At 49.3% G+C, this 23,032-nt stretch overlaps 2 protein-coding genes across 10 annotated transcripts; both read right to left on the minus strand.

Moving 5' to 3' along the window:
* Positions 1–2: 2 nt before the first annotated feature.
* MIF4GD (MIF4G domain containing) lies at positions 3–4,183 on the minus strand. Of its 2 annotated transcripts, none has more exons than XM_033091715.1 (6): positions 4,022–4,183; positions 2,570–2,701; positions 1,593–1,702; positions 1,179–1,334; positions 998–1,090; positions 3–480 (listed from the first exon to the last, which is right to left on the minus strand). In XM_033091715.1, exons 2-6 carry the CDS (start codon positions 2,655–2,657, stop codon positions 253–255), a joined length of 675 nt encoding a protein of 224 aa, XP_032947606.1. In that variant the 5' UTR covers positions 2,658–2,701; positions 4,022–4,183; the 3' UTR covers positions 3–252. The 2 variants fall into 2 exon arrangements, with proteins under 2 accessions (XP_032947606.1, XP_032947605.1); XM_033091714.1 differs by lacking the exon at positions 4,022–4,183 and adding an exon at positions 3,653–3,824.
* Positions 4,184–5,627: 1,444 nt separating this feature from the next.
* On the minus strand, positions 5,628–17,117 carry SLC25A19 (solute carrier family 25 member 19). 8 transcript variants are annotated; one of them, XM_033091147.1, is made up of 9 exons: positions 16,991–17,117; positions 16,420–16,471; positions 15,720–15,798; positions 13,471–13,640; positions 13,129–13,284; positions 11,633–11,803; positions 9,403–9,586; positions 8,627–8,757; positions 5,628–6,499 (listed from the first exon to the last, which is right to left on the minus strand). In XM_033091147.1, exons 4-9 carry the CDS (start codon positions 13,600–13,602, stop codon positions 6,317–6,319), a joined length of 957 nt encoding a protein of 318 aa, XP_032947038.1. In that variant the 5' UTR covers positions 13,603–13,640; positions 15,720–15,798; positions 16,420–16,471; positions 16,991–17,117; the 3' UTR covers positions 5,628–6,316. The 8 variants fall into 8 exon arrangements, with proteins under 8 accessions (XP_032947038.1, XP_032947036.1, XP_032947035.1 ...); XM_033091145.1 differs by having other exon boundaries at positions 15,720–15,826; XM_033091144.1 differs by having other exon boundaries at positions 15,720–15,842.
* Positions 17,118–23,032: the final 5,915 nt, after the last annotated feature.

Raw genomic sequence — 23,032 nt, forward strand, 5'->3', positions numbered from 1 at the left:
TGTTAGGAGTTGCCCTTCTGTCAGGCCCAGGTGGAAAGTGATAGTGTGGCCGGACTGTGGGGGGCGGGGGGTTGTGGTCTTTGTGGTGTCTTCCCCAATCCCTAAAGGAGGAGGGAAGATGCTCATGGCTGGACTGCCGCATGAGTGGGAAATGTCTCGGGAGCTGTTGGAAGTCTGGAAGGGAAAGTCTCTGGGAGAGGCGCAGACTGCACCCCTGGGTTGGGAGGTGGGGAAGAGGTCCAATCTGGAGGCCTAGTCAGAGACTTCGCTGTAGTAATACTTGTGGGCAGCGGGGGTCGTCTGCCAGCCGGCTGCCCGGAATTCAATGATCTCCAGCAGCAGCAGCTGGGCCAGGGAGCTGAGACCCACTGGGAGCAGGAAGCCATCCCGGATCAGGACAAAGAGCTCATCCATGCGCTGCCTGTTCATCCTCTCCAGCTGCTCCCCAACGCGGTGCAGCTGTAGCACCAGGCAATCCACCTGCAGGGGATAGTGGGAGATGACACCCCTTGCCCAGGCAGGGCCAGCCTCTCAGAGCAGCCATCAGCTAAGCTCTTGCTGCGTGCCAGGCACAATGCTTGGCTCTGGACACACGCTTTCCACTGCATCTTCATACTGCCCAGTGGGTATTAGCCACATCTCAAGTGAAGCAAGCTCTGGGACTCGCCTAAGGTCTTTACATCTGGGCCAGGCTGGACTCAGGCCCTCTCTCCAAACTGCAGCTTCACCCCCCTTTTCTACCTCCCCCACACTGCCTGACCCTGGCTTGGTTTCTGCCCACTTATCCACAGCTGGTCAGGGCGCTCACCATTCCTGTCACAGGTTGGCTCTCCCACTGGGAAGGAAGCCTCTGAGCCAGTAGGTTTTTGCCGCTCTGCTGTGGATAAATTCCAGACCTAGCAGCTTGTCCTGTTAACTGACAGGCTTTAACTGCCCCCACCAGGCTCCTGCCCCAGGAAGTGATGACCTCGAAAGCCTCCATGCCAGGGCCACCCACCTCCTCCTCCTTGCTCAGACTGTCCGGCTGGGCCAGCCGGAAGAGGCAGTCATAGACGGGGTTCACCAGGGCCATCATGGGCATGTTGTTCACCTGTGGGGGAGAACGGGCCAGAGCACCGGCTTAGTAGCCTTGGGAGACGGGCTGTCTCTGCCACACAGGATGGCTGCTGGGGCCTCACCCTCAAGTAGTCAAAGATGTTGCAGATAAAGGTGACATAGCAGACCCAGCCCTGCAGGGAGCGGGCTCGCAGCTGCTCCCGAGCTTGATACTCCTGCTGCAGCCGGTTGAGGAGTCCACGCCGGAAGACACTCTGGCCTGCCTGCTTGCTCTCTGCCTATGAACCAGGGAAAGGATGGCGAGTGGCGGGGAGCAGTGCCGTCGCAACCCCAACCTGAGCTTCCATGGCTGAGGACCCTCGTGGCTTACTTCTCTGTCTGCCTTTGGCGGAAGCCCTTTGCATCTCCGCCCTGCTGGCCAGGCTTCTGCCCACTCCTGAAGCTCCTTCCTCAAAGCATCTCCCCCTTTCTCTCCCAACCCCACCCGACCCGGATGATGGCTCAGCGTCTCCCCTCCTCTCCCAACCCCACCCAACCTGGATGATGGCGTAGCACATGCGTCCTGCTTCCTTGCTGAACACACAGTCCTGCAGAGAATGATCCACAATCACATCGGCCACTTTCTCCAAGTTCACGGCACCTGGATCTGCGTAAAGATAGGCAGGCAGTCTCGATCTGCTTAATTATCACATTTGCCTCCGCCCGCTCCTAAGGATTGGAGATGTTTACACAAGAGTGCACCCGTTATATGCTCACGTTCAAAGCGTCCAGAACACACACGGAGAAGTGACCGCACGTAGGAGCTGCTCCAACCATAAGCCTCCCCGTGGCCCACCCAGAGGAAACAGGGGTGGTTACGTGGCTGTCAGAGACTAATCAAAGAATGCTCGTTTTTTAGGACACACATCTCCTAGCACTAGGTTGAGGAAGGAGCACTGAATAACAATGTTTTTGACAGTGGTATCACAGAAGAAAGTTCTCAGTACACACACATGAACCCCTGACATGAGCGGGCCATCCAGGGCCTTCCCACAGGCTTAGCTCGGCGTGTGATGGGCACTGGTAATTGTTGGCTTAGTCAAACTTTGTCCTGAGTGCTGCAGGAAGGCCTTGGTCCAGGACAGGTACTCTGTCTCCTCTTCCAAGCAGAACACTCAACCCTCTGTCCCAAGTCGGGCAGCTCTGCATATTCAAGAGAGTTGGTTGTAGTAACGCAGAACCGGGTCCAATGTAAGGACTTAAGGGACAGGAACTGTGTCCTCTGTGCGCTGCCCTTTCACTGATACTTCTACTTAAAAAAAAGACTTTATGACTTTACATTCTGAGAGGTGACTATGATTCACTCCTAAATCCTGGTCGGAATGTAGCTTGTCTTCCAGTTTGCGAGTTACGTCACTGACTCCTCAGAAACGGAAGGGAGAGGGAGGGCTGGGTATTCCCAGGCTAAGGCTCAGTCCTCCAGTCCTGTTCCCGGGGGCCCAGACCCAGGCTCACGAGGGCTCCCCATGCTCACCTTTGAGTGCTGTCTTCAGCAGCTGCTGGGTCTCTGCATCAAAAGATTGGATTTTATACTCCTCTCTACCAGGCTCCCCCATGACCATCCAGCCCCAGCAGCTCTTTACTGAGGTGGGACTAGTGACAGCACCTGGGGAGGAGGAGAGGTAAAGGGGCATGTCTCAGATGTGGAGACACGTGGGGCTGGGGTTCCAGTCTGCAGACCCTGGGTGGGGCTGGCCAGAGATTGGGACAGGGGCTCCTGGGCTGTCCTTGGCATTTGGTGGTTGGCTGAACACCCAAGCTTGGCTTCTGCTGGAGACTGGGGACCAGCCGGGCACCTGCTGCACAGTTTAGGATCCCCTGTAACTTCTGGGATTACACAAGAGTAAAGAGATGAAGGGTGAAATCTGCCAGTCCCAGTAGTAGGCAGGGTTATTCTCAGCTAATACCAAGGGTGGGGTGGGGTGCGCTGGGCTGGGCGTGTACATAGGTGGATGTTAGATACCGCCCTGCCTGTGGAAGCCGGCCTGGAAGCTGCTGGCCCAGCACAATTCCCGACCAGTGAGAGGGCTGGGGGCTCCAAGCTAAGCACCGCCGTCCCAGCAGGCTTCCAAGCCCCTCTCCTTAACCCTCTCGCTCAGCTTTGGTCCGAGTCCTCAGTCCACAAGACCCACCCTTGGGGTTGGGGCCGGTCTGCGTGAGTGGGAGCAGGAGCCTCCTCTGCGGCCTTAACGGTTGGGAGCCCGAACTCCCCTGTCCTGGCTGGCTTCTCTCAGGGACGGACTGGTTAAACTGGCCTCCCGAGTGGCAGAAACCCGGCCCTGCCCACTCAGGACTCCCAATTCCTGGGCTCCATTCTAGATCCTTCCTCTTAAAGAGGGGAGCGGGATGGAGAGTCCCCCAGAGGTATTCCCCGTTGGAGGCACCTCTCCGAACTCGGTGCCTCCCCCCGGTCAAAGGAGACAACGACCTGAGAGGTCTCCAGACCTGGGCAGCTTCCCTAACCCCGGAACGCCCTCCCCGCGGCGCAGGGCCGGCAGCGAAGGCCGCCGTCCGGTGTCCCGCGGAAGGCAGAGGCGGCGTGAGCGCCGACACCCACCTGCCGGGTCGGCACTGCGCCCGCGTGCCCGGAGGCCGTTCGGCGGGCATGGTGCGCGCGCCCCGCGTCCACGGCGTAGCTGGTGCGACCAGTCGCGCCTCGCCTCAGCTTAGGTCATTTCCTAGAGCGGCGCCAGCGCGCGGCCTGGGGCGGGCCTGGGACGGGGTGGGGGCGGGGCCCGGGGCGGGGCGGGGGCGGGGCCGCTCCCGGCGGGTCGGAGGCGGAGCCGCCTCTCCAGCGCCACCTGCTGGAGCCCCGGCGGCGCTGCTCTCTTCGCCGGGTCCGCCCCGAGGTTCCTGGCGTGGGGCCGAAGCGGGGCCGAGCGCGAAGTGCGCGACACTGTTCCCCCTGCCCCTGTCGTTTCCTCACCCGATTCGCCCAGGGCCTGTCCGGGACCACAGTGGCTCGTCGGCGCAGGGTTCCTGTGCCGACAACTCCCGGACCTGCTCCTCCGCTCGCAAGAAGCCCTTGGTCTTATGCGGTGCCACCCCTCCCGCCCCACGCCAGGGGCTCAGGTTAAAACCCCGTCAGGAGGAGACTCGGCCGAACCGCGCGGCGTGGGAGGAGCCTGCGGGGGGCGTGGTTCATACCGGGGCGGCTTAAGGGAGCAAGGGGGGAGGGTAGAGAAGATGGCTAGAGGGGTTAGGACTTCACTAGTGATGGCAGCGTGTCCCCCACTCCCACCGCCCAAGGTAGAGAAGGCATGGGGTGTTGTAAGGACTGGATCAAATCCCACTGACTCCCTCTCGTACTCCAAATACACATAATAATGGTAAAGTAAGTTGAAAATCAATGGGCCAACCCAAGAGAAAGGGTCCCAGTTGCCAACTTGCGACCATGAGGTGTTGGAGTAACCCTGAAGGTGAGCTCGCTCCTGGGTCCGTCTTTCTTGGCTAGGGCTGGAGGAGAGGCGCGGGCCCAACAGCCCAGACAGGGTCATCCCTGGGTAGCAGGAGGACATACATTAGGGGCTGCAAAAGAACTGCCTGCTCCCTTCGCTTAGACGAGAAGTGTGAAGGGTGGTTTCCTGGTGCCAAAGTTCTGTTAAAAGAGCCACCAAAGTGGTCACTAGAAAATGGATGAGAACTCTCAGCTTTAGCAAAAGAAACCAATGAGCGGAGAGATGAAGAAAATAAAGTTTACTTCATAGGAATTTCATAAAAAATACATTCAAGCAGCTGCCTCCGTGCAGCCCAAGCCTCGGCCTTAAGCTCCAAAAAGCTTGTGAGCGTTGGGAGTGCCCTCCAGCCAGTCTGGACCTTCATAGTCAGCAGCCAAGGGCAGGGAAGCTTCAGGATTCAGGTTCCCAGACGTATCACAAAGCCCCAGGCCAGAGCCAAAATAGTAATGATGAGAGAAGGGCCCAGGGTTTCTGGGCAAAGAGAGCCATGACCCACCAGGCCAGCTCCCAGCCGGTGTCTTCTTCCTAAGTCAGAGCACAGGCTACAGCCAGAGCTCAGAGGTCGAAGTCCTGCGTAGAACTCGCGTGCTCTTCCCCACAGGCCAAGCACCCCTCTGGGCTGGGGACAAGTGGATGGAGAGGGTGGGGGCTGTGTTCTGTAGTTCTTCTTCTCTCATACCCCTAACTGAAGTCCTTGTGCCTATATGGATATCTGTTGTGGGTTCCTGTGCTCTGACAACTGCCCTGGGTACCAACTGCGCCCTCAGCAGGCTGTCTGCCCAACCCCTTCCTTCCGCCACCCCCTTCACGGGGCTGCTTCAGAGCTCAGGCTCTTCTGGGGTTATAAAACAGACACAGTGCCATGCTGAGCTGAGAACGCTGAGCGGGCAGCTGATGCCAACTGGCCCAGCTGTAAGTTCCCACTCACCTGTGGGGTAAAGGAGCCATCCCAGGTAGACTGGAGAAAAGGGCTGCTGCCTTTACCCACCTCTTGTCCTCCACAAAGACCCCTGCTTCCTGCGAGGCTGCTGGTATCTACCTCCCCTAGAGCCTGGGCTGCGTCCAGTCCTGCGTCCAGTCCTGCCTAGGCACAGGAGAGCCTGAGTGGTACATCTACAGACACGCAGGTCTGGACATGGAGGGTTAGAAAGTGACCCATGCAGCTTAGATTCCTTCCCCAGAACTAGAAGCAAAGCTGCCTGTGGGATGCAACTCCTCAGAAAAGTGGAATTTAAGAAAGGCTGAGATTCCTTCCCTCGTGCTTTGTGAGGAGGGATGTGACTTGGAAGCGAAGATGGAGGAATAATGTAAGGAATGTGCTTTTAGCTTTAATGTCTATTAAATAAGTTGGTGGGAATCAGAGCCCAGATGTGGGGACCAGACCCCTGCCAAGGGCTGAGTCCCCGCCCTCCCACTCAAACTGCAGCTCCCCCAGAGCCAGGAGAGCTCTTGGCGCAGAGGGCTAGAAAGTGCGGGACAGCAGCTGCTGGCAGAGTAAGGGCCTGGCAGAGGAGAAACTCTGAACTCCTTGTGACTGGAATGGCTGGGATCCCACAGACCCAGTCTGCAGTCCCCCCGCCCTTCCAGTGGCATCCAAGCTGGTGGGATCAAGGCTGCAGCCCCGCTCCCATGCTCAGGACAGCTGGCTTGGACGAATGGACCAGGCAGCACCTCTCTGTGCAACACAAGATTGTAGATCAAGTCTTACTTCTTCCAAGAGGTCGCCTCGAGTGAAACCTCAGGCCACCTTGTGGCCATCAAGGCTAGCTGTCTGCCTTCTTCATGTGGTGGAAGAGGTCACAGAAGAACTCATACCAGAAGAACACGAAGCCAGTGGACAGGGCAGCCTTCAGCAGGCTGGGGGACAGGCCCTTGAAGAAGCCCTGTGCACCTTCCTCCCGCAGCACCTGCTTGGCACAATCCATGAGGCCCTTATAGCTTCGAACCTGGGGAGAGGAAGGTGACTCTGGTTGAGAAGAGAGGTGATTACAACATGGATGTTGGCTCTATTCTTTTGTCTACACCAGGGGTGTCCAAACTGCGGCCCACGATCCATTGTTAATTGGCCTGCAGCAAATTCCAAAAATATATTTAGTTTACTTAAATAAACCAGGTGAGGCAATACGTACTTCACCTCGAGTGAGTGGCCCGGCTGTGTGTGTATTTTACCGCATATGGCCCTTGGTGAAAAACGTTGAAAACAGTTTGGACACCCCTGATCTACACAATGCCTGGAACATCCTAGCTCCCAATAAATACTTGCTGGATGAAGGAATGAATACAAAAAAGAGGGAACAAATGAACCATTCTTTCTCTTCTGAGTGGGCTAATTCAGACTTAAGAGTTGAACTGCCTGGAAATCAGCACTGGACAGAGCTCCTTCCTGCCCAGTGGATTCCCATTGACTGGCTCTTGAGAACTCAGTGAGAGCTCTGGACACATTTCCTAGAGATGCCTCTGACCCTTCACCCATCCCTCCTGGGCAGTAGATCTGAATTGGCCCTCATTAGCTCTTAGCCTGACTAGTGCCACGCCTCCAGCCTGGCCTTCCCAGTCTGTTGCAAGGAACAACTCTGCTCAAGCCTGGTTCCCTTCCAAAAGGTCCAGTAACTCCTGATGACGACGATGATGATGATGGTGACATTATATAGAACCAAGTCCAAGCTCTGCAGCCCGGTGTTCATGTGGCCTCAACTTCCCTCCCTGACCTGCACTTTTCCCCCACTGGCCCCCCACGGCCCTTTCCACCTCCAGCCACACCGGCCCACACTGGTCTCCGGGAGGAGCAGGGCCTCCCCCCTCTGTCCGGGGCTCTCACCAACTCTCCCTCTCCAATTCAAACCGTCCCTTCAGAACCAGTTGGTAAACGGAAAAAGGTTATGAAACCTTGTCCACAACCCCATTTTTGTTAAAATATACATGTGAGGGGTGGCCAGTTAGCTCAGTTGGTTAGAGCGTGGTGCTGATAACACCAAGGTGGCTGGTTTGATATCCACATGGGCCGCTGTGAGCTGTGACCTCCTTAAAAAAAGAAATATATATATATATATGTACATATATATATACACAATTATGTATATATATATATACATATACATATGTCGTTTCATTTCTTTGCATAAACTCATACACGAGTCTATGCAAAGAAATGAAACTACAGCCAAAAGTTCTGTGATTATCTCTGGGTGGGTGGTGTTGGAGTTACATGTGCTTTTTATCTTTCTTTCTAGCTTCTTGTCTGTCTTTTTGTCTTTCTTTTGTCTGATTTCTCTAAAGTCTTCTACAGAGAAACTGTATTACAACTATAAACCCAATTCTTTCTCTTCCTCCGAGCCAGGCGTGCTCCCTCCCTTCCTCTGCCGTCCCTCTTTTGACACCTGTCAGGCACCTTTCTTCATGCCTTGTCATCCCAGGTTCACAGCTTCTGGAGGGGAAATCCCTGGAATGACCCACCCTTGCCTCAACCCCACCCACTACTGACTACCACTGTGGCCTTTCGCAAAATGAGTGCTCCAGGAGTGGGTGAAAATCCAATGTGTAAAAATCTAAACAGACTAAGGAATGACTATTAACGTTAGAAAACTACCTACAACGGGGCTTCTCTGAATGATAAACCCTTCTACTGCATTTAAAATATAATTTTGTTGATCAAATTTAATGCACCCTTTCCAGGAACACCTATAGCACAAAGCAAAGACCCCAGGCACCAGTGTGAGTCTCCTTCTCCGTGTTCTTTGATATGTTAGAGACCTTTCTTATGTGAGTATTCTCTTCAAATGGGACGAGTATTCGTCCCAAACTGAACTTAACACTTTTTTTTTTTTTTTTTTATCCCCACCCCGAACTTGACACTTTTTAAGAGCAGACACAGGGAATTCTCCTCCGCCTGGATCTTTCCACAGTGCCTAATATACACAGGGCTTTGCGTGGAGCTTTCCCATGTGCTCGGGGCTCCCCAGGGACAGGCTGGAGGTGAAAGCATGATGGGCGCTAATGGGGAGGAGCTGACTCCTGTTCCTTCATGTGCCCCGTGAGAGGCAAGGATCAGAGCTGTTTGCAGGGGGACAGCTCACCTGGCCAAAGGTGACTCGGGCCTGCTCAAACCCTCTGACCTGCAGCCGCTTCTTGAAGAGGTCCAGGGGATACGTAAGGGTCTTGCTGATCACTCCAGCTCCACTGCCACAAAGCAGGTTTTTGAAGTTCCCTGAACCAGAGAAGTAGGATTGAGGGGAAAAATGAGAAATGCAATCTAGGGTGTAATGCTCCACCATAAAACAAAAACCCACAAGCATCCTTGCTCTCAGAGGAATTTAACCCAGGAGAGAGAGAGAACCAGACTCGGCCACTTTTGGCAAGAATGACCAGGGACTGCAGATTGGATAGGCTGGTGGCAGAAGGGGGAGGGGTGTGAGCCTTTGCCAGTGCTCTCCCCAGTGGAGGGAATGGGCCTCTGGCTCTGCAGTGTGACTCAGTTCAGGCCTGAGAGGGAACAGGATGCTCCGCCCCCTTCACATCCTCCCCAAACGAAAACCAAACAAAACGCACAGCCCAAAGCAAGCAGTCTGCAAGCTGGACCTCTGACAAAAATCAAAACCATGGCCAGTAGGTGGAAATAAATGTTGATGACGCCACTGTTGGGTGTGGCAAGAGCTGGAAGAAATAAGGCATCTGTAAGCAGCTGGATTCTTTTGTTTTGTTGGCTGCATTACAGAGCCGGGTTCAGAGAACTGTGGTGTCTAAGCTTCTGACAGGAAAACTTGATTTCCTATGCTATTCAGAAAGAGACATTCTAGCTTGGGAGGGCGGTGAATGGAGACCCAGGTTCCCCTGGGCGTGAGGGCTGTCTCACCGTTTTTCTTTCCTTCGCCTGGTATGACCCACTCATACATATGCTTCAAGGAGTTGTAGAAGGAGAACTGGAAGCCAGCGTAGGGGAAGATGGCGATCAAGGTAGGGTGCAAGCCTTTGTAGAAGACCAAGGGGCCTTCCGTCCTGTACATAGTGGTCACAGCGTCCCGCAGGGTTTTATACACCTAGACGGCACACGTGCAACTCGAGTGAGCGTGGCAGGCTAGTTTCAGCTCAAGGAAACAGCCCACCACATGTACTTCCCCTCGCCTCACACCAGCAGCTACCGAGAGGACACAGAAAATGCTAGACAAAAATTCCAAGGGTGGGGTTTCCCAGCGACTCTCCTTCGAGCTATTTACATGCCTGACACATCCACAGGAGTGCACGGAAGCACGTGTCCTGTGGCACAGAGGGACACCAGACATCCACCCTCAGGTGACTGGGTATATAAATTACAGTGCACCTGTTTAAAAGAATACAGGAACATGGTGTAACTACTACAACAGGAGAATCTGTATGACTGACGGATTAATTCCCCAAAGAGGTGGTAATGGAACCCAGCAAAATGCAAAAAAGTAGGCTCCTGGAAACAAACATCCACAGAGATTACCCACCCCAAGGGTACAGGTAAATAGTAAAGCTCCCTCTCGCCCTGGCCCCGCCCCGTTTTCCTCCTGTAACTTCTGATCACTGTTCCTTGTTTGGGTACCTGGGGCTTAAATGATAAAAGTAAGGAAACCTCCCGGAAAGTAGCACAGAAGACAAAAAGAGCTGGAAATGGTAGAGAAAAGCTCAATCAGAGGATTAATCCAGGATGTCCAATTGACATGAATTCCAGAAAGAAAGAAAAGAGAAAAACAGAGGGCAGGCCATTGTGAATAAATAATTCATGACCATTTTCCAGGAATGAAGAACAGGAGTGTCCAGACTAAAGGGTCCTGGATGTACCCATCACAGTGAATGAAAGAGACCCACACCAGTACACATCACTGATACATTTCTAGAATGCCAGGGATCAAGAAAGATCCTGAAAGCTCCCACATGGGGCCAGGAGATGGTTTCACATAAAGGATCAGTAATCAGAATGATTCTGGACTTTGGCAACACCGAGAGCTACCTAGAATTCTATTCCCGAATTAGCAGTCAAGAGTAAGAATAGAATAAAGGCATTTTCTATCAAGGCTTCTCTTGGGAAACTACACCTAGAATGTGCTCCATCAAAATGAGGGATTAATCAAAAAGAGAAGACATGGGATCCAACAAAAGAATCTTAAGAGAACAGCTGGCAATAGTCCTAGAGTAAACAGGCTGAAGCCAGAGGGTACAGTGTACCAGACTGCCACCAGTCATCTTTCTTCATCCCAGCAGCCACACATGTTGCTGAGGTTTGTCAGTCCTCTCCATCTATAAACACCCTTCCCCTCCATCCCTCTGCTCAGTTACCAGGGCCCCTCATTTCATCTGTCCTCCAGGGCTGTCCACTCCAAACCTCTATTTTCCACTGACGTGGATCTAACTCTTATATACAGAGCGATCTAGCTCTTATGCCCTGATTGTTTTCTTCCAGACTGTTCCTGGGGGACTTTGTCCTTCTCAACCGAAAACGTCATCAGGATATCTCCTAACAAAAGGGCTCTCCTGACCCAGGTTCTCCACCCCAGGCAACACAAATGATCCACTGCAATTATTCTTAACTGGTCCCCGGATCAAATTCTTAAGCTAAGCATCATTTCCCACCAACAATATCTTAAAGCAGAAGGGAGACAGTAGAAAAATTATTCTTTCTTGGTTGAGCGCATACGCACACACACATACACACAATACTTATGTCCAGGAAACAAAGATTATGGCGGCAAGGTCTACTTCAGGGTTTAATCCCTCACTTTCGCTCAGCAAGTTCTTCCTTGAGTCTGGCTCAATTATCCCATTTCCTCCAGTGCATTCTTTGTGGAAACCAAAAACACTCAGAATAATACAGCTATAGGACTTCAGGTCTCCCATTCCCAGACGCCTTCCTTGTCCAGCCACTGTCCGGTTTCTGTTCTGAATGCCACCTGGAGGTTCTGTCTCCCCAGTGAGGCTGTGAGCACAGTTACAGGTTCCAATAACGGACGGATGATGGACTGCAAACCCTGGCCTTTCCCAGCTTTGTTCCCTCTCGGCAAAAGGGCCCCAATTCCTGGGCCACCTTCCGTTCCCCGGGCCCCCTCTCTGGCTCAGCCACTCACCCTGGGCTCACCCTGAGCTGCGAAGCGGGTGCGCAGGACATCCACAGGATGCACGGTGAGGGTGGCCACGCAGGCAGACAGGCCGCCGCATGCAAAGTGCACGGAGAAGTCGCGGGGGTCGCGCATGCTGGCTTTGTGCACCAGCTTGGTCAGCATTTCAAACGACAGAAACTGCAAGAGCACGAGACAAATTCATTGACAGACACCCCCCAAATATACTACCCATGACCCAGGTGGGACCGTCCTAGGGATGAGAAAATCATCTGCTTGAGCAGTGACAGAATACAAGAAACGCGATTTTGTGCAGCTCAGATGCCATTTTATACTCTATTGGAGTTGAGCCAAATACCCAAAGGGTTAAGAAAATAGATGAGAAAAATTCTGTATCGGAAAATTCTACTCATTAACTTAGTTACCCGGGCCTTGGGAAAAGATGGCCAGTATCTGATTCTCGGCAGGTGAGCAGTGCATAGTCTGAGAAACACTCTGGCCTGGAGCAAAGAGTCTGTCGGGAAAATTCTACAGATTCTATATTCTGTGGTGTTACCCCCCCTTAGGCTCAGATCTCCTTCCAACTTAAGACGGCTCGGGGTTTTGAGAGCACAAGTCGTTGTACTTATTCATCACGCTGCAGCATCTGTGTGCCAGGCGTGGAGATGGGATGGGAGGGGCACATCAACCCCCTGCACACCTGGCCTGAGCACTTGCTGGGATGTCATAGGAAGAGTACGTAGGGACCACGCTGGTGCTAGCTGCGGGAATCCTGGCTCTGCCACTTTCTAGCTAGCGACTTCGATTGGGTTAGTTACTTAAGCTCTCTCTGCCTCAGTCTTGTTGTCTGTAAAACGGGCGAGACAACAGAACATACCTCAAAGGACTGCTGTGAGGTAATAGATGTAAAGTGCTTAAAATAGGGACTGGCCCACAATTAGCACTGTACAAGGGCCAGCTGTTACCACTACCACTGCCACCGCTGAACAGCCAGGGGTCACACACCATGAAAGAAACTGGCACTCAGCTGAAGAATGAGCGAACAAGTCAGGAAGCTGGATTCTAATCCTAGCCCCACCACTTACAGGCTGTGTGGCCTCTGGCAGCTCACTTAACCTCTCTGATCCACCTAATACTTACTCTACCTTCCTCATAATGCTGCCGGGAAGTTCAAAGGAAGCACTGATAGGAAAATGCTATTTTGAAACACGAAATGTATTGTATCACCATTTGCCAAGCCCCATTGGGGGTGCAGTGTCAACATTGTCTCCTAGGTGCAATACCTAATATTCAGTCGGTGCTAAGACGCTGGGGTGGGGGCACATGGGTAAAGACATGTCTGTGGTACAGCTCAGTCTCTGTCTTCAATTTGTCAGGTCGGTTCCCAGTTAAGACAAATGAGAAGTGTGAAGACCGCCTCCTGCTACCCTACCCCAGGCAGTGTCCCAGGGCACCTCCACTGAGCAACTTGACCCCAGGGGCCTGGCGGTTCCCCTGCCACCTACTTGGACAGCTCCATAGCCTACGGAGAGAAGCTGGGCTGGGATGTGCCCCTTCCAGAATGCTGTTGGGCCCTCCTCTTGCAGCATCTGTCTTGCGGCCTGTAGGATCCCATGGTACTTTGCAGTGGGGTCACTGGAAGACAGGCACTCAATCTGAAGCTAGGAATCAAAATCGAAAAGGTCACCACGGGGCGGGGGTGGGTGCGAAGGGGAAGTTTCAGCAAAGGTAACGGAGGCAACAAACAAACTGCTTCTCCTTGACAAAATTCCAAGTTCTCAGGAACTGCTCTGGCAAGAGTGAACTTGTCCTCCAGCCCATTACATGGAAAATGGGGGAAAGGGTACCTGGAAACGAATCTTGATGACATCCAAGGGGCTGATCAGCGCCCGCGTGACAAGTCCAGACACAGACCCAGCCACTGCCACCTCGAAATTGGAGATATTCCTGCCATCTGCTTTGGGGTCATAGCCAACCATCCCTGCCTCTGGCCCATGCAATGTCCATCAGCTTCAAGCTAAATGCAAGAGACACGGAGTAAACACCAGAGAACGTTCGTAGGGTCTCTGCTCACATATCACCTCCTCAGAGCAGCCCTCCCTGACCAGCCATCTGAAACAGCGCCCACGTCCCTTTTCATCCCCTTACCCTGCTTTACTCTTCTCTATAGCAGTTGTATACTGGGCATTTATTCCATACATCTGTTTCTTATCTCTCTCCCCCACTAGAATGCAAGCCCATGAAAACATGGCCTTGGTCTCATTTGTCCATCCCTGTGTTTCCAGGGCCTGGAACAAAGCCCCACCATAGTAAGTGCTCATAATATTTGTTGATTGAATGAATGGACTTAGTAAGGAAATCGTTCACTTCCAGAGATCAATTGGCTTTCCAAGACACCAGCTTTATGGCAAACTCCTGCCTGGGTGAAGTCCCAGGGTGCGTCAGTGTGAGCGCAGAGCTACTCCAGCTGAGTGCTGAGGGGGGCTGTCAGACAGGCAGGTTCCAGGAACGGTGCCTGGGATTCCCTAACAAGCCCATGGATCCGAAGGAAGAGCCCAGCAAGCCCTGAGCCCTTTTGCGTCTCCCTTCCCCACCCTCTGAACACACTTCCGGCCCACCCACAACAGTGGAGCCGTGGTCAGCTATGAGAGGATGCTCGCAGGTACAGCTGATCCCTGCTGACCTCCTCACCCCCACTCTGGACCACTCTCAACCAGGGCGGGCTCAGTGCTTCTCACCAGTTCCTAGAAAGGCTGCTGGAGTTCCTGTCTACTCTCCTTGCCTTTGCACTTACTGTTCCCCGTGTCTGAAATACAGCCCCATGTGCTCTTCCCAAGGCTAGCTCCTCTCATCCTCTAGGGCTCAGCCACAGAGCATCCCCTCCAGGAAATGCGCTTATGTCCTTTCTATCATTCACAGCACTTGCTGCTGTGTGTTCTGTCCCCTCCACCTACAGGAGGGAGGCTCCCTCAGCCTCCTTACAGCCGAACCTCCAAAGCTCATCAGCACACCCCAGCTTGCGTGGCACACCCCAAAGGCTCTAAAAACAATTAATGAATAAATGATTAAAACCAAGTAACTTTTCGATTATAAAAGTGACACGACCTTGCAGAAAGAGAGGGGGAAAAACCTGTACATGGATTTAAATACAAAAAATCATCAGCATGATTCCATGTAGCTACACGATCTTCATAAACATTATTTTAAATGGCTGAATAATATTCCATTGGTTAGGTATGTCATAATTTGTTAAGCACTGTGGTTTTCAAAATATATAAATTTATTTTTGAAATGTCTAATTTCATTTTTATCTAGAGCAGGGTTTCTCAACCTCAGCACTATTGACATTCTAGAATGGAGAATTCTTTGTAGTGGGCAGCTGTCCTGTGCATTGTAGGATGTTTAGCAGCACCCCTGGTCTCTGCCCATTAGATGCCAGGAATACTACACTCCCCACACTCCCCACAATCAAAAATGTCTCCAGATATTCACAAATGCCCCCTGGGGTGCAAAACTGCCCCTGGATGAGAACCTACTATTTCTAGAGAAATAGTAGCATGGGTGTGTAAAATGGCATGCATTGCACCACTGTTTGTAAAACTGGTTATGATGCAAACATTTATCCAGGTTGGGACAGATAAGGACACTAAGCATGGAATACTATGCAGCCATTAAAAAGAATGAGTCAGAGCTATGTAACACTTGAAAAGATGTCCAGATAGAGTGAAACATGAAAAAAAGCCATTTTCATAATACTATGTCTAGTATAACCCCAAAAGAAAAATAGCAAGACCTCTATACGCTCTGTATAGTTGTATCATGCTTGGGGGGACTATACACACAACCATGACTGTGACGACGCACACCAGCAGGTTGGGAGATTACCTTTGGGGGGAGGGTTGACAAGACGGAAGGTAGATCTCTCCCTATATTGTTTGGATTTGCTATGGCATCCCAAAAAAACCCCAACTGAAACTAAATATAAAGTGATTTTAGAATTAACCTAGTTCTTGAATACCTTTAGGAACAGGGATATCAGTGCCCCCCGAGTGACAGTCTTCACCCCACCATTGATTCTTTTTCTCCTCTCACTCACCCTGGAACTCTGTCCACACTTCTCCCTCAGCATCAGTCCTCACTCTTCTGAAAGTACCAAAGTAGTGCTCCAATCCATCCTCAAAACCAACACATTTCCATGGGGCTCTAGCAGCAAAGTATTCTAAAGTAATAGTTTGTTAAAAATCTAATGATATGAACCATCCCCCACCCCGATCCCTGCCAGGAATGTGCCCGTTTCTTGGCATATTCTCCGATTCCTTCAAAGGAGGAGAACTGGCCTTTCCCATCCATTTTGTGACATTAATTAATAAGAAGAAAAAGCTACTTCTCTCTGGGCACCTGTGAGGAGCAGTCTAAACATGGGGCAGGCGATTGAGAGGCAAAGCCTCTCTGCAGGTTCTCCAGGGGGCTGCTCAGGTCACACCAAGCAGTGTCAGTTCACTGCTGGCGGACGGAGGGAGGCATTTCTACAAATAAGCAGCTCTACATAACTGGACATAACTCTAGACCTCAGATCAAGCCTGAGTTCAAGTTCTGCCTCTCCCATGTACTTTGGGCAGGTTTATTTAACCTGGGCTCAGTTTTTTCTTCTGGAAAATGGGAATGATGTCTGCCCTGCCTAGCCCAGACTGCTGCCAGGATGAGGCAAGATATCACATGTGATAAGCTTTGTGAAAAATGTGAAAGTCTTATACACGTGAAAAGGCTGTTTAAACATAGTCCAATAGAGGCCTTACTTTCTCTGCTGCTCAAAATTTCCTTCTTGTACCACTAAGTCTTGATATTTACCTAAAGAGAAAACAAAAATGAAATATAATTATATGCATGATCTATATAATACAGCGCCGAGAAAATGGGGGCCGCTGGTGTGAGTGGCAGGATGAGTGGGGTGTGAGAGTTCGCCGTCACCACCCTCTTCTCTTATTGCGGAAGTCCCTGGCGTTCGGGTTTGCAGGAACCCAGCCGCCGTGGGCTTGAGTGCTCGTGTGCACACGTGTTCAGCTAAGGGTCTCTGCAGATATCCCCGCATGTGGACAAAGGTGCCCAGGTGTGCCTCAAGGCGTATTTTTTCTTCTCCCCGAGTTCGAGAAGATGCCCGCGAGGTGGGCACCCGCGTGTATAGGGACCCCGGCTGTGTACGGGTTTTTGCCTCCTGTGTCCCTGAAGATGCTTCTCAGGTCAAGCATGACACACGTGCGTACCGTCCGGGCCCCCGGGTGAATACCTGCGGTTGTGTGCTCCCTCCGGGGACAGAGGGTGCAGGTCCCAGAGCCGACGGCTAGAAGGGCGGAGGTAGAGGTCACTCACCCAGCACGGAGGGAGCCGCCCTGCCCCACTTGCTCTTCACGCTCTCCCTCCTCTCGTAATCTTGACACAGCAAAACTAAACTGCTCTCGGCAGTAACTGACAGGCCCCTGAGCCAGTCACCATGCAGTTTCCGACAGAACTGGGCCAATGGTGGTCCAGTTGTCATCCAGCCAACGCCTCCCGCAAGGTGTATATGGGTAATGTAGTCCTTTGCAACCAAGGGTGTTCCCTTGTGATGTGCAGAGCCTTCTGGGAGATGTAGTCCGGAAGCACACGGATATTACCGGTAAATCTGAAGGCTACCGTCCCCAAGCCGGGCTGCGAGGTTGGGTTCGAGGTCTCCGCGCCCAGTGGCTTGTGGCACGGATCAGCCTGCGGACGAGTGGAAGGTTAGGGAGCGCTGAACTTGACCGGCTTTCTTCAAAATCCACGTAGTCCCAGAACTGGATTACATAAACTGGAAGAAAAGGAGGGTAGCTTTGCAAAAACCTGGAGCACATAGGGGAAAGAATAGATGGGTTTTTAAGACCAGGAAGACGACGGCAAAAATACAGAGGTTTTGTTTCCCTCTAGGTTTTATTATGCATAATTTCTCGTTATAAAATATATAGAGACACATTACAGAAGATGTAGAAATGAAGGGGGAAATGACTCATCGTACTGCTCTCACGCAGATGGTGTCACCGTTTTGCAAGACTTTCTTCCCAATTTTTAAATTGCATTTTTTACACTAGTGCAATCATTTTGACGCACAACTTAAACACATTTCATCTTACACAAAAGTAGAGAAAGTTGCCTAATGAAACACCGTATAGTCATTACTCAACCTCAACAGTTAACCAATTCATGGTCAATCTTGTTTCCTCTATACCTGTACCTACGCCTCCCCTCCCCTCCAGCGTAATTTTGAATACCAGACATCCTATTATTTCATCAGTAAACATTTCAGAATGTATCTTTAAAAGACAAGCATTCCCCTTTTAAAATATATCCCCCATACTATCACCGCCCCCCCCCCAAATCCCAACAATTTCCTGATATCAACTATAGAATTAGCGTTTACATTTTCTTTATTGGGCTATAAATAGCATTTTTTTAATTTTTAAAAATTTTTAAATTTTTAATTATTTTTTATTTATTTTTGTTTATTTTTTTTAGCATTTTTTAAAAGGTTTTGTCTGAATCGTGATTCAGACCATACACTGCAAATGGTTAATATATTTCTTAAGTCTTTAAATCTTTAGTTTCAATGTCTTCCTCTCTTTTTTGCTTGCAATTTCATTTCCTTTTCATTTTTTCCCCTTTCTCTTTATTTGTTGTTTAAGAAATTAGGTGGTTTGTCCTGCAGAGTTTTCTGTGGTCTGGATAATGCTGGTGCATCCCCATGGCGTTGTTTTAACATCTTCCTCTACCCTCCTGTGTTCTCTGCATATTGGTAGTTAGATCTAAAAGGTCTAATCAGGTCAGGTTTGATTTTTTCTTTTTTCTTTTTTTTACAAGACCACTTATGTGATATCATGTACTGCCATGAGGAGAATCATAATGATCATAATGCCTGCATGTCTCTCGTTTTGTGATGTTTGCAGCTATTCATGATCATTGCATTGATTAGAGGTTGTACAATGGTGATACCATTTCAGCATTTATTAGCTGGAATACCTATGAAGAGAAACATCCCCTCATTGGCTACTTGATTACATGAGATTCATAGAAGAAATGCATGATAGATGTGTGATTCTTTACCTTTCACAGTTTTCCAAACAATTCATCGGTTCCCTAGTATCTCCAAAGGTTATTGATCAATGAGGTTTGTTATTATTAGCATTATGAACACATATTTTATCTATCGTTATGAACACATAGATTTAAACATATTTGTTCTCTCAATCCACTGTAGTCATTACCCTAATTGAATCTCACACTTTCCCATCTTTGGCCAGTGTGTCCTATTCAAGTCGGCACCTGTGCCCTTTTGACCAAATGACGTTTCCTTGCTTTCCGGTACAACAAAATGTAGGCTTATCACAATTTTTAAAATAGCTTTATTGAGGCATGATTGGCATACCGTTGACTACATGCATTCCAAGTGAACGGTTTTATGTTTTGACGTGTAGTGTACATCGCCACAAAATAGTGAACATACACGTACATCGATGACCCCAAAAGTTTCCTCAGGCCCTTTTCCAATCCCTCCCTCTAGTCCTCTCTTCTCTCTCACCCTTCCTCAAGCAATTTCTGATCTGCTTTCATTATGGGTTAGTTTGCATTTTATAGAATTTTATGTGAACGGAATCATTTTTGTCTGGCTTCTTTACCTCAGCATAACTATCTTAAGGTTTGTCCACGTTGTGTGTCTCATTAGTTGATTCCTTTCTATTGTTGAGTAGTATTCCATTGTTTGGACACAACAATTTGTTTATCCATTTCCCTGTTACTTCCAGTTTGGAAGCAACTATAGGAAGTAGCAACTAAGGAAACTGCTATACACATTCATATATAAGTTTTTGTATGGATATCTGTGTTAATTTCTCTTGGTACAAACCTAGGAGTGCAATGTCTGGATCACACGGTTGGTGTATATTCAACTTTTTAAGATACTGCCAAACTGTTTTCCAAAGTGATTGTACTATTTAACTTTCCCGCCAGCAGTATGACAGCTCTAGTTCCACATCCTTGGTAAGGTCATTCATTATAAATTTAGCCGTTTTAATAGGTATGTAGTGGTCTCTCACTGTGCTTTTAATTTGCATTTCCCTACTGAGTAATGTTGATCATCTTTTCATGTGCTTACTTGTTATCTGTATATCTTCTCAGTGAAGTACCTCTGCAAATCTTTTGCCCATTTTTAATTGGATTGTTTTGTTTCTTATTGTTGAGTTTTGAGAATTCTTTATATTTTCTGGACATAAGCCCCTTTTTATATATGTGGCTTGTCCTTTCACTCTTGTGTCTTTCAAAGAGCAGAAGTTCTTAATTTTAATTAAGTGCAATTTATTGATTTTTTTTCTTTTATGGATCATGCATTTGGTATCATAACTAAGAATTCTGTGCCTAGCCAAAGGCCATAAAGATTTTCCTCTCATGTTTTCTAATAGAAATTTTAGTTTTAGGTTTTACATCTAGGTCTCTAATCCATTTTGGGTTAATTTTTGTGTATGGCGTGAGATATGGATTGAAGTTCTTCTCCTTTTATTTTCTTTTTTGCATTTGTATATTTAATTGCCCCAGCATCTGGAACACTGTTTTCATTGAAAAGTCTATTCTTTTCCCACTGAATTGCCTTTTGCACCTGTGTTGAAAAATCAGTTGTTCCTATGTACATAAAAATTTAACTTCGCTTTTTTCACTTAAGCATTGTCCACATGGGAAAAGTGAAAAATGTTATTAAGGTGGCCCACAGTGGGCAGAGCCTGATACAGAAATTTGACTTCCTGTCCTTGAAAGTGTCCTCCGCCGTGCCCTTCGGGGCCTACCTTTGTTCTCTTCACACCTTCCTCTGTGTCCTTGCTTAAAGATTGCCTTATTTTCCCATGAAGCCTCAGCCTTTGTGTTATCTCTCTATTTTCCATCCGTTTTGTGGACTGACTGCTAACCTCTCTTCAGACAATCTCTTCAGCTATAGAAATCTTTGGGTCCACTTTGTTCTCCTGGACCTGAAAGAATCCACATTTTAGAATAGGCCTCCCAATGGTCATTCAACAAATAAGCCAGCAGGACTTTTGGCTACAGGCTAATTGTAGAGTGAGTTAGAATCAGAGAACCAGAGACCATGAGAACTGGAAAGACTCATGGCCAGGGGCCAGGGCCCAGAGGGAACTGGTGATGTGCCCAAGGTCGCCCAAGGGCGCCCAAGGTCAGATGGCAAATTGGTGGCCAAGTTGAGAGGAGGTTAATGGCAGGTGCCAGTTTTCCTGGGCTTACACTCTGGTTCTAGTTTTTGCATATTTGAAATCTGGTCATTTCATTTGAAGTTAAATATTTTAAGTAAATCATATCATGTGAAAAGAGAAACAGGAAAATAACGGTTCCCGTCAAGTTGGGGAAGTGAATCCTTCTGTGACTTCATCAACATTTACCCTAAACAGACCTATTAAAAGCTCCCTTGGACTTCCCCCGCCTCCTCAGCGGGAGTAAATACCTCCTTGGCCTTTACCAAATCAAGTTGGTATTTCTCAGCTGCCTAAGTGGATCATCTTTTCCAGCAGAGGCCAACACTCTCTTACTGTTTGAGTGGGTCGGTCAGCTCTCCCATCGGGAAGAGGTCTGAGAGCCAGGAGGTGACTTGCTGTGGCCCTCTGGCAAAGCACCGTTTCTCTGGGCTGCAGTCTCACCATCTATAAAGATGAAGGGGTTTAACCACACAGTAGCCAAGCCTTGCTGCGTGTGTACCTCCACAGGTCTAAAAAATATCTGCATTGTTAGTAAGCATCGCAAGGGTTCTCGATTTCAGCTGATAAAAAAGCGTCACCCGGGATGCTTATTTAAAAATGCAGATTACCCCCTCCATGGGACGCTTATCCCAATCAAGCAGGTCTGGCCTATGGCCTGGGACTAAGCATTTGGTGTGTGGCCCACATTTGGAGAGACACTGAATTGGGGATATATACATCTCAGCTGACCATTCTAGGCTGCCCTTGTCTTGTTCTCCTGTCTTATGACTCAGGATGAGATGAAGGACCTCTGTTTCCCATCATTTTTTCCCCACTAAATATTTATTGAGGGTCGTTGGCATGGCCAGACACTGTTTTAAATGCTGGGGATGTGGCAATGAACAAATCAGAACTGCTTCCCTGTTGGAGCTTTCTTTTACTTTGTAATATGTATCTAAAGCTCCTCCATATATTTTCGTGGCTTGACATTTCTTTTTAGTGCTGAGTAATAGTCCACTGTCTGGACGTATCGGTCACACGGCTTGTTTATCCATTCACCTACTGAAGGACACGTTGGCTGCTTCCACATTTTAGCAATTATGAATAAAGCTGCTATAAATATCTGTGTGTAGGTTTTTGTGTGGATGTTAAGTTTCCATCATTCTTATTTCCTTATTTTTTAAACTTTGGGGACTAAAGTTTGAGAAAATCATGGAAAACCAACAACTGTTGGAGGATTCTGGAGGAAGTACTGTCAGACTGCAGGGGCCAAACATAGAGGTACTTCTTATCCAGTTCCTTTTTCCCTTCTTTCAGATTCACTCAGCAAATGACTAAAACACCAGTAAATTAAACAAGAAAAAAAAAAAAGGAAAGAGGATTAACTGTCCAGTAACTTTCAAGAGCTGATTTCTCACGCGTTTCAACTTTCTTCTGCTGCTCTTAGTAGAGTCAAATGTCAAGGGGTTATTGGTAGTGGCAACGTCAGCCTGCAGAGAAAGGCTTCCAAGTTTGCTGGAGCGGTCTCCAGGCTTCCAGCTTTCTGGTTTTCGGCATTTGGTTTTCTCTGACTGGACCAGCCACCTTTGTGGGTGATAACACCTCACCCGTCACCCATTTCTGAGCTTACCTGAGAAGCCGTTTCCTGCTGTGTCTGGGGGAAGGCGGCCTCCACCTGCCACGAAATGCACAGCTCTATCATGAAGGAAGGATTGGTGTGCCCCCTGTCAACCACAGACGTCTTCATCCCCCGCGACTTCTGGTCCCACCAACCTCAAGGATGCCTACTTCTGGGAACCTCAAATCTGATGTTAACCTAATAAACAGAGTAGGCAAGAGTTCTGACATTACACAGACATTACACAAAGGAAGATACAGGTGGGCAGTAAGCAAGGGAACATCATTAATCAGAAGGAAGAGCAAATTAAAACCACAATGAGAAACCAGCACACGTTCACCAGAACGGCTCAGATTAAAAAGACTGATAACACCAAATGTTAGCAATGCCTTGGAGCAACTGGAACTCTCTATAGGGCCGCTGGGGGCGTAAAATGGTTCAAACGTGGGAAAAGGTCAGGCAGTTTCTTCTGAAGTTAAACATCTCTACACCTATGACCCAACAATTCCATTTCTAAGTGTTTATCCAAAGGAAATGACAACGGACTTACAAAAA

This window comes from Rhinolophus ferrumequinum, chromosome 21 (assembly GCF_004115265.2).
Source record: "Rhinolophus ferrumequinum isolate MPI-CBG mRhiFer1 chromosome 21, mRhiFer1_v1.p, whole genome shotgun sequence".
In the NCBI taxonomy this organism is placed as follows: domain Eukaryota; kingdom Metazoa; phylum Chordata; class Mammalia; order Chiroptera; family Rhinolophidae; genus Rhinolophus; species Rhinolophus ferrumequinum.

Coding starts and splice junctions, on each gene's coding strand:
- SLC25A19 (XM_033091140.1), bottom strand. CDS start 13,602: ATGGTTGGCTATGACCCCAAAGCAGATGGCAGGAATATCTCCAATTTC. Junction 13,285..13,470: donor TCATCAAGATTCGTTTCCAG/GTACCCTTTCCC, acceptor TTTGATTCCTAG/CTTCAGATTGAGTGCCTGTC. Junction 11,804..13,128: donor TAGGCTATGGAGCTGTCCAA/GTAGGTGGCAGG, acceptor GTGCTCTTGCAG/TTTCTGTCGTTTGAAATGCT.
- MIF4GD (XM_033091715.1), bottom strand. CDS start 2,657: ATGGTCATGGGGGAGCCTGGTAGAGAGGAGTATAAAATCCAATCTTTT. Junction 1,335..1,592: donor TGTGCTACGCCATCATCCAG/GTTGGGTGGGGT, acceptor CCTGGTTCATAG/GCAGAGAGCAAGCAGGCAGG. Junction 1,091..1,178: donor ACATCTTTGACTACTTGAGG/GTGAGGCCCCAG, acceptor TCTCCCCCACAG/GTGAACAACATGCCCATGAT.